Source organism: Arachis ipaensis, chromosome B02 (genome assembly GCF_000816755.2).
Source record: "Arachis ipaensis cultivar K30076 chromosome B02, Araip1.1, whole genome shotgun sequence".
NCBI lineage: Eukaryota > Viridiplantae > Streptophyta > Magnoliopsida > Fabales > Fabaceae > Arachis > Arachis ipaensis.
In genome coordinates, this window is record NC_029786.2 from 99207541 (window position 1) to 99217902 (window position 10362).

Here is a 10362-nt window from a genome sequence, read left to right on the forward strand (position 1 = left end):
TTAAAAGTCTTAACGGGTAGCCAGTCAACGGTGGTGTGATAAATCAAATTATAATGGTATAAGAGAAGAAAAAAAAGTGAAATAGAATAGAAAAGTGATTTTAAAAAATAAAAAAATAATAAGCGAGTGAATTTACTTGGCTTACTAAAAGACTTATGCTTATTTGTGAGAGATTTTAGTAAGGGTTTTTCAAAACTTCCACCGTGTATTTTATTTGTGACAATTTAATTCAAAACTTTCACAAATAATTAAAAAAAATCACTATTAATATAATAAAACTTTCATTGAAAAAATCCAAATAACACAATTAATGAAATGTGCATAAACTAAAGAAAAAAAAGGCAAATTAATCTCTGATTTTTTGGTCTATGAACATTTAAGTCTTTGAGAATTTGAAAATACATTTAAGTACCTAACTTCTTTAAAATTTAGACACATCGTATCTAATTTGTTCCATTTTAAAAACTCTTCCACGTGGACATTTGTATCGACTAGGTCAATATAATGAAAGTCATGTTTGGTTTTTCCGTTGGGTCTGACAAACTCAAATGAACAATAGAGATCAATGTGTCTAGATTTTAAGAAAGTCAAGAACTTGAATGTCTGCGACCAAAAAGTCAAGAACTTCTTTATCCTTTTCTCTAAACTAAATTACCATTACTAACCTAACTCTAACCCTTCCTCTTCAGATTTTTCTTTCTCATTCCATCGGAAAACTAAATCCTAGCAGAGCCCCTCTTCCATGAAAACCAAACCCTAGCAGTGTTTTTCTCCAAATTCATGGAGGCTCCATCGGCGTCTGCGTCGCCTTGCAGCCAATTTGGATTTGCACTACCACCGCGATCCGATTCGCATACATCCCTATATTTTCTACTATAAGGAAGCATGAAATGGGGTTAAATCCCTCAAAATACACTTTTGCAGTAGAGGCTGGAAAGTTTCTAGGGTTCATGTTAATCCAAAGAGGAATAGAAGCAAACCCAGACAAATGCCAGGCTATACTCAATATGAAGAGCCCGACTTGTGTTAAAAAGGTCCAACAACTAAACGGAAGGTTGGCCGCCCTATCCAAATTCTTAGCCGGGTCAGCTTTGAAATCACTTCCCCTCTACTCAATTCTAAGAAAAGGAAAGCAATTTGAACGGACCCCAGAATGCGAACAAGCCTTTCAAGACTTTAAGGCATTCTTGGGGCAACCACCCATACTTACCCGACCTAAAAAAGGGGAAGAGCTCGTATTATATATGTCAGTTGGAAGCCGGACTATAGCTTCAACCCTGGTCCAAGAAGACGAAAAGAGGCAGCAATCTATCTACTTCATCAGCAAAACCTTACAAGGGGAAGAGAGTTGAACTATCAAAAGATAGAAAAGTTTGCTTATGCCCTTATCCTCACATCTTGAAGGCTGCTCCGGCCTTACTTCCAGGCTCATGCCATTAAAGTCTGCACTAATCAACCAATGAAATACATCTTACAAAAGAAGGACTTAGCAGGTTGGATGCTACAATGGACGGTAGAGTTGTCCAAGTTCGACTTAAGGTACGAAGCTCGGACAGCTATTAAGTCTCAGTACCTTGTTGACTTCTTTGCCGAATACACCAAAAGTCCAGAAAACCCAGTTATATGGAGTTTGTATATAGACGGGTCATCAAATAAGGTTGGAAGTGGAGCTGGTGTTATCCTAGAAAGCGACCATGGGACTCAAATAGAGCTATCTTTAAGGTTCGAGTTCCCTGCTTCCAACAATCAAGCACAGGATGAGGCCCTACTTACTGGCTTGAAGCTGGCTAAAGAAGTGGAGGTAGAAAAAGTGGTGGTGTTCAGTGATTCTCAAGTAGTAATAACTTCGCAAGTTAACGGTACTTATCATGCTAAAGACCCCACTATGAAGAAGTACTTGGATAAGACCTGAGAACAACTAACACACTTTTCAGAAAGTGAGGTCTGACATATAGATCGGGAATCCAATGTCCGAGTTGATGCCCTCTCAAAGTTAGCCAGCACCAAGTCAGGGGGCAACAATAGAAGTCTCAACCAAGAGACTCTGTAATCACCATCCATATCAAAGGAAGAAGAAGTACTGACCATATTTAATCAACATCTAGGGTGGATGACTCCCATAGTCAACTACCTCAAATTCGACGTACTTTCTAAGGACAAAAAGGAAGCCAGAAAGCTCGTAAAGGAGGCACAAAATTATACATTAGTCCACAATATTTTATACAAAAGAGAAATTTCAACACCCCTCTTAAAATGCGTCCCAACCTCCAACACAAGAGAAGTCTTGGAAGACGTACATAATGGCATATGTGAAAATCATTTGGGAGCTCGGTCACTAGCCAAAAAAGTTATCTGAGTTGGTTTTTTCTGGCCGACCTTACAAAAGGAGCTCGTCAGTGTTACCTCACCATGACCATTTGCGAAATGGGGCCTTGACCTACTCGAACCCTTTCCACAAGCATCAGGCCAAGTCAAATACCTCATAGTAGGGATTGACTATTTCACTAAATAGATTGAGGCAGAGCCCTTAGCAACTATTACTGCTCAAAGAAGTCGAAAATTTCTGTATAAGAACATTGTCACAAGGTTTGGAGTTTCATACTCCATCACCACGGACAATGGGACTCAATTCACCAACTCAACCTTTAGGAACTTGGCGGTCGACCTAAAAATACAACACCAGTTCACATCCGCAGAACCCCCAGGCCAATGGACAGGCTGAAACTGCCAACAAAATCATATTGGTCGGGTTAAAGCGCCGATTGCAAGACGCGAAAGGAGCTTGGGTAGACGAGCTTCCTCAAGTCTTGTGGGCATATCGGACCATTCCACATTCCACAATGGAAGAATCACCCTTCCGACTTGCTTACGGAATGGAAGCAATGGTCCCCATAGAAGTAGCTGAAGAATCACCTAGAGTCCTATTTTACAACGAATAATGAGCTAACATCCAGGCTCAAAAGGAAGAGCTTGACCTCCTTCATGAAGTCCGAGAAAGAGTTCGGATTAGAGAGGAAGCCCTAAAGCAAAGGATGGCTTTAAGATACAATCAAAAGGTGATCAAGAGAAACTTCAGAACCAACGACCTCGTTCTGATCCGAAACAACATTGGAATACAGAAGTCTGGAGAAGGAAAGTTGGCTGCAAATTGAAAAGGACCTTACAAGATAATAGAGATCTTAGGTAAAGGTTTTTACAAGGTGTCCGACCTTCAAGGGCGGAAGCTCCCGAAATCATGGCACGCTTGTAACTTGAAGAAATATTACAGCTAAAGTAGTAAATCTCGTTTTATTGGTACACTCTTTTTTCCGATCTCAAGGGTTTTTTAACGAGGCACCAACATGAGGGCTAGGGACGTGAGCTTTTTGTAAAGGAATTTCTTAAATATTAATAAAATTCCTATTCCATTTCTTTCTTCAAAGGTTTCCTATCTCAAACGCATTAATTTAAGCTCGATAAATCGCAAAAAATCATTGTCTAACCTAAAAGTGGTCGGCAACGATGAAGCCACGAGGTACAAGTTAATATAAGAAGTTATACAAACAACTCGTACAAAGCGACCTCAAACAGGATAGATAAAAAACGAGTTGTAAAAGTAACTTAGTAAAGGCCAATTACTCGAAGTCGGACCTATGTAAGGAAATTAATAAACTTTTGAATTTGTTACGACTCAAAAGACAAAATAAACTGGACCTTACTACGAAAAGGGTACTTTGCAACTTTAATAAAGTTTTGAACATTATTTCATAAAAGTTGTGAACAAACAACTAAAAGGTAAAGTGTTCAAACAACTATAAACTATTACAAGGAATCAAAAGTGTTATAAGTCCACAAGCCGGGCCATATGAGTTATATGAAACAAAATATAAAAAGGCCTAAAGAGGAATAAGGTTTTTGCCAGTAACATCATCTTTTCCAAGAGAAGGAGGGAGCACGGAGACTGGCTAGGCCAACACGACAACAGAGGCCGGAGGAGAGGTCTCCACAGTAGCGGCTTCAGGTTTGGTTCCTGAGGTGGAGGTCTGCCCGACCTGAGGCCTTGAGATCTTTGGACCCACTGGAGGCTCCTCCTCATCATCCTCCTCGGGTGCCGGAACTATTTTACTATCAACTACAATGTTGTTCACACTGAAGAGGGAAAGGTCAAGGTCGGGAGCCAAGACCTTAACCTGAGCTTCCAAGTTCTAGAACATCTCGTCTATCCCCAAAGCTGCCAACTCCTGAGACTCAGCAAACTCCTCTTTCAGTTTTCGTAACTCCTCCTCCAGGGCCAATCTCTCTGCAAATACACGAGTATAGCTCTCCTGGAATTTCTTGGCCTTCTCCTCAACCAAAGCAGCAGCAGCCTCCGACTTGGTAGCTCTTTCCCGAGCTCTCTGAAGGTCGGACCTCAAGGCCTCTCGCTCCTACTCCAAGTCCTTCTTCTGCCCATTCAGCCTTTCCACATCAGCACGGGCCGACACCAAAGCACTAGCCGTCGCTTGAACGGGAGAGTTCCTCAACTCCCTGGCTAGAGTAGTACATACCCCAACCATACGAAGCCCTCCACATGCCAAGTGCGGAAATGGATCTTCTCCAGTGAAAAAAATACTTGAGAAAATAAAGTGTAATCTTTCACCTTTAATTTTTTAAGTGGAACCAAAATTAAATAGGAGAGAGAAAGTAATGAAGGGTTAGATTAAACACTGGATAGCATCCAGTTTTTTTCCATTGGAGAGGATCCACTCCCGCCAAGTGCTGGTTTCTAAAAAGTGTTTAAAAATAATGTGGTCGTATACTATTTTCTGATTTCTGAAAAGTGTACAGTGTATCATTGAGAGCATAAATATATACTACATATATATTTTTTCTGATTTCTAATTTTCACTATATATATTTGGTCAATGATAATGGTGTATTTAGCTTAATTAGTTCCCGATCTAAAGTTTGGAATGAATGGACCTATAATACTTGGTTGATGATAATGGTGTATTTAGCTTAATTTTTCTTGTAATAAACTCCACTTTATTATGTTAAGCTCTTGTTTTTCGAAAAAATGAAACAGAATGTGGAACAGAACAGAATTAATATTTTTCGAAAAGATAAGTACCAAAATTCTGTTTATCATATGTTTCACACAGATCCCTCATTGAAACTTCTTTGTCCTTTTATGCAACTTTGCTCCTCGCTCTTCTATTTCATTTTCTTCCTCTATTTCTCATTCTGCCACTCTTTATTCAACTTTCAACTTGACAGACTTGAGAGTTTTTGTATATATAGATCTGAGTTAATACATCAGTTAAATTAAGTTCATCCATTAATATAAAGGGATAGCTAGCTTTGTGTTACTCATAGGTTCAGTTTCATCTAATATATAATTCATACATAACACTTGATAAAATTAAATTGATTATTACTGTTGTTGTTGTTGTAGTTCAGTTTCAACTATGTGTGTTAGTTCAATTAAGGACTTCATATTTGAGTAACTAACTATATGTTTGAGTTTGCACAATAACTTATTATAGTTAGTATAGCCTTTTTTAGTCAGTAATAATGATGATAGTATTCTTATCCATGCAGAGTTTGTCATTGGCTGCCAGCTAGTTTTATGGAAAAATTTGAATTCTTATGAGTTGTGATGATCATCATGCTTTGTGATAAACAGTATTCTTGTCTTATAATCTTCTACTTATGACATTATTCTTGTCTCGTTTTGTATCAGTAGATTTCTTGGTACAAGATACCTGTAATATCAAGAAATTGTGTTTTCATCAATTTGTATCAGTAGATGTATATATCTGTGTTAAATATGAATATTGTATATATTAGAAAATAGTTCATGCTATGCTAATAAACGTATTAGTGAAATGCAATTAACCTGTTAGAAATAGCATCAAATTGAACTTTAGCATCCTTGAATTCAGGGATTTCTAACATATCATTTAGCTGTAGGTCTTCTTTTTTTAATTTCTGAATTGAAACAGTACTTCAGAAAACAGAGAATAGCTCATGATCCTATATATTTAGTGACTATATATTTTGTCGTATCTAAGATAATTATATACATACTTCTAGAGTTCATTATTACAGAAAAGAAGCTTCATTTTGGTTTAATTTGTGCTTTTAAACATAATTGGTTTATTCTGAACAGATTGAAACTTTTGGTTGAAGCTTCTAACCAGATTTTGTCAAAACAAAAGTAATAGTGTCGTGGCAAGGTACAATACTCACTTTCCATTATTTGCACTTTATGAACATGTGTAGCTCTACCTTGATTGTTTTGTTATTTTTTGAAGTTGCAATTTAACTTTTTTTTTATGTGCACTATAAATTCTTTGTTTGCCTTTTTGTTTCACGTCAATGAGTTTCTAGTAAAATGTTTAGAGAAATATGGTTAAGTTACTACTTCAGCAATCTGAACCTGGAATGAGGCCAGAAGAAATCGAAGTTTTGTTACAAGATGCCCAACACTCTCCAGTTGATGCGAATAGCGCTTATGGATCAACCCATGTTCCGAACCACTAAACGCAGAAACCCTCTCTCCGATCGCACCAACACTCTTAACTCTTCTTCTTCTCCACTTTCCATAAACCCTATCAAACCCAAACCCAAATCCAAACCTCCTTCTACTTCTTCCGAACCTCGCCTTAATAAACCTTCTTCATGCGCCTCTTCTACCAACGCTTCCACAAATCTCCAAAGCACTTCTTCGAACCCTGCCGTTGCTCCTCCTCCGCCTTCGTTGCCGAAAACCTCGTCTCCTCCCGGTACTTCAATTATTCTGCTCTCAATTTCTTGAATTTGTTTCCAATATTATTTCAGCTTTTATCTATAATTATTGCCTTTTAGGATTAGTCGCTTGCAGTGCAATGATTTTACAAATTAGGATGAGATTCTAGCTCAATTTGCGTTAAGCTCAAGTTGCTTGGGAGCAACGCTAGATTTACAATGATATATAAACTGTGATTGTTAGTAATTGAATGTGGATTAGGGTTTAGGGTAATTTATTGAGTGTGCAATTTTATTTGCTTTGAATTCAGGGAATTTTGTTGATCTTGAGGATTTTGAGCCTATTTCAGTAACCTACGGCCGAAGAAGTGCTCCAAATAAAAGGAAGGATAAAGGGAAGGCTTTGGCATTTCCTGACATCAGCACACCCATTTTGAAGCTCTCTGATACAAGGTAATTCTTCCTCCTGTTTTACTAAGTCACTGTTAGTGTTGCTCTAGAACTTGGATGTAGGTGTAACCGTGTGATTAACATTGGTTGAAGAAATTAGTACTTGGGCTGAGTAAGGTTCATGGAGTAGTAGAAATGGAAAAGAAATTATGCTGCAAACCTTTATAATTTGAGCACTTTGGTAAAGTATGAATGAAGTGCTTCAATAGGGAAATAGTTAACAAAGAGAGAAGAAAATTTTTAAAACAAAAAAGATAAGAAATAGGGATATAGTTCCACACGAAGAATTTTTGTCCTGTTTTTCTCATGATAGTTTCACGTCTTGCAAGTTGGAAGAATTTTGCTTAAGATATTCTGATGAATGTTGTGTGCTACGAGGATTGGTCGAGTTAGGCGTGTAGGTCTTGATTGAAAACTTGGAAAGTCTATCATGGTTTGTTGTGGTGCATGTGATGCTATATTGAAGTTATTAATGATTATGATTTCTCCTTTTTGTTTCATCTGTTTTAGCCTTCAAATAGAATCTGTCAAATTCTCTAAGTTCGTGTTTCCTTAATTCCTTATTGATATTGATATATATGTTATAGTTGGACACATCCACAGTAACTATGGGCTTAATAGAGGCAGCCAAGTTTCATTGTTACTTATATTGTCTCTTCCCTAGAAAGCATACCATATAATTATTTGTCACATATGTTCTGTTGTCATGAAAAGCAGCCCGAAAACTGATGGTGGTAAAAGTGCAAATCTACCTAAAGCCAAGGCATTGACAGGTCCTTTGAGAAAGGTAAATAGATTGATTATTACTCTGTTTCAATGGATTTATTTGGACCGTCAAACTTCTATGTATATGTGTGTTGATTGATTATTATTGTTTGCAAGTTATTGTTGTTTTCTGAAATGGTCCATTCTGAAAATACTGCAATAAGAATTTTGCATACAGTGTGTGTATAATAGTTAAAGTTAGAGTACTCGTGCTTTTCTAGTTGTTTTTCAAATTTCTTAAGTATGTCGTGTTTAAGTTTCGAGTAAATTGCATAATTTGCGATTGACAAAAAGTCAGAACTCTTTTGGTCATTACTTATTCTTCTACAAAAAGTCTTAAATAGTTCAGTTTGAAGTAGAATGTGATTAAAATCTTTGAAGTACTTATCTACATATGCCATATATTTTTGTATGGTTATTATTTCGAAATTCCTGATTGAATCATGTCGTAATAGATACCATGCTGAAGTTTTTGGGTTCATTTTTGCTTTTTGCAGAAGCAGCGCACCACATCATCCGAAGATACGCTCAAGAATTCCGAGCTGCAAGATTACATTGAAAAACAGAGAGCCTACTTCAAAATGATTGATGAATTTGAACTATTGGAAGAGGAAGTTGAAACAGATGATGAACCGGATGAAGTGGCAAAGATGCGATCCAAGTGTAACTAGCAGCTAGAACGTTGTTTTTTTGTTTAGCTAGTTGTATAGTAATGATATATCAGTTTTCTAAACGATGTAGATTCAATCCCTCTAACAAAATATAATATTCTTGTAAACCTTTTGGTCATGATGAATTCCTGATCTCACAGTGATGTAAATTGTATGGATAAGCTGAATAAATATTATGATTATTTTCATTGCATCTTAGCATGATGACAAAGTTATAGTTAGAAGATCACTATAACCAAATAGATGTAATAAATAATTGAACTTACATTGATGTAAATATGTCTACAGGAAAACTGAAGAGCTTGGGAAAATCATGTGCACATTCACATAAACTCAAGAAAGTTTATTGATGAAATAAACCAGGTTCCTTGACACCAAGAACAAATTATCGAAATTCAGACATAGTTTTGGAATGAAAAATAACCATTATTACATAATTTTAAGTAGTTGATGTTTAGTTGACTTTAGCACAATTGAGTCTGATTTCCCTTTTTTTTCCTCCTGTGAGAGGCTTGATTCTGCTCGTTTTCATCCATGTCCCCGGCAAAGTCATTAAAAAATTGCAACTCTATCCGTAGCATATTTCCCCACTAGATGGTCGGTAGAATCGCCGGTGTACAGCTTCTGGTCAGAATGAAAAAGAACCTTCTTCTGAACTAAATTCTTGTAGTACAGGTTATCGAAATGGAAGGGAGTTTGACGGTGGAGGAGTTCGAGCAATTTGTCGTTTCCAGTTCTGGGACACTTGCTCTGCAAGAATTTGGCATAAGAGGCATCAATGTTGGTGTCATTGTAGATATGTGGTCCGAAAAGTCTGCATTGAGCTAGGTCAATGGTATATTGGTATGTGCCCCTGTTATGGAAATCTACCCTTATTAATTGATGTTTCATTATATATAATTGGTGGCATTATTCAAGTAAGGTTACTACTTCCATGATAACGACTTCATGTGAAGATAAATTTGCAAACCATTAAATGATTTGACATGTTTGACTGAACCATCTAATGATTCACAATATCATCTATCTTCATATGAAGACGTCTTCATAGAAATAACCACCTTCAAATAATAGTTACCTGAAAGGGCCACCAAGTCTTTCTCTGAAAGGCCTTGGTTAGCGAAATTCTGTTTGAGAGTACTTAGACTGAAGGAGGGTGTAGGAATGGAGTTATTAGCATCAAGTCTGCTTGCTGTAGTAGAATCTCTTCTTCGTAAGCCTACTTCCCAAGATGGTCCTCCCAACTGCAAAATTATCAATGTTTTAAGCCCACAATTTCACTTATAACACTCATCACTAAAATTTGATTGGTGTACATTACATAAACTACAGAGTCTCTAGTAGCCAATGCAAGAATATCAGCACATGACACCACGGCAGGGCATTCTTTCTCCACCATGGCTTTGATGTCATCAATCACATTGAACCCTCTTGCTGAATTGTTGTAATTAGGTTATTTTTATGTCAAAAACATTAAAATTAATAGAATATTCTTCCCAATATAGATACAGTCAAAGATCTTATTAGGTTTTTAATTATGAATACCTTCAATTTACGAAAAAATATTTAATTAATTCTAATATTTTTTATGCTAAGAAAGATTTAATTATAAAATTAAAAATAATATAAAAATTTAATTAAAAGAAAAAAATATATAAAGACCTAATTGTAAATTTAATAAAATTATAGAGACCAATAGAATAATTAAATATTTAAATTTTTATAATAAATAATTTCATAATATAATATAAAACTTTTTTAACCAAAA

The 10362-nt window shown here is 36.3% G+C and overlaps 2 protein-coding genes across 8 annotated transcripts; one reads left to right on the plus strand and one right to left on the minus strand.

Annotated features, from left to right (window-relative positions):
* On the plus strand, window positions 5469-8780 carry LOC107625923 (pectinesterase inhibitor 10). Of its 7 annotated transcripts, none has more exons than XM_021116300.1 (5): window positions 5469-6197; window positions 6379-6746; window positions 7020-7161; window positions 7873-7945; window positions 8421-8780. In XM_021116300.1, the coding sequence occupies exons 2-5, from the start codon at window positions 6440-6442 to the stop codon at window positions 8592-8594; spliced, it is 696 nt and encodes a 231-aa protein (XP_020971959.1). In that variant the 5' UTR covers window positions 5469-6197; window positions 6379-6439; the 3' UTR covers window positions 8595-8780. The 7 variants fall into 7 exon arrangements, with proteins under 7 accessions (XP_020971959.1, XP_020971958.1, XP_016184145.1 ...); XM_021116299.1 differs by having other exon boundaries at window positions 5470-6197; window positions 6352-6746; XM_016328659.2 differs by having other exon boundaries at window positions 5470-6197; window positions 6364-6746.
* Window positions 8604-10034, minus strand: LOC107628533 (peroxidase P7-like). The gene is made up of 3 exons (XM_016331175.2): window positions 9916-10034; window positions 9673-9838; window positions 8604-9447 (listed from the first exon to the last, which is right to left on the minus strand). Exons 1-3 carry the CDS (start codon window positions 9991-9993, stop codon window positions 9419-9421), a joined length of 273 nt encoding a protein of 90 aa, XP_016186661.1. The 5' UTR covers window positions 9994-10034; the 3' UTR covers window positions 8604-9418.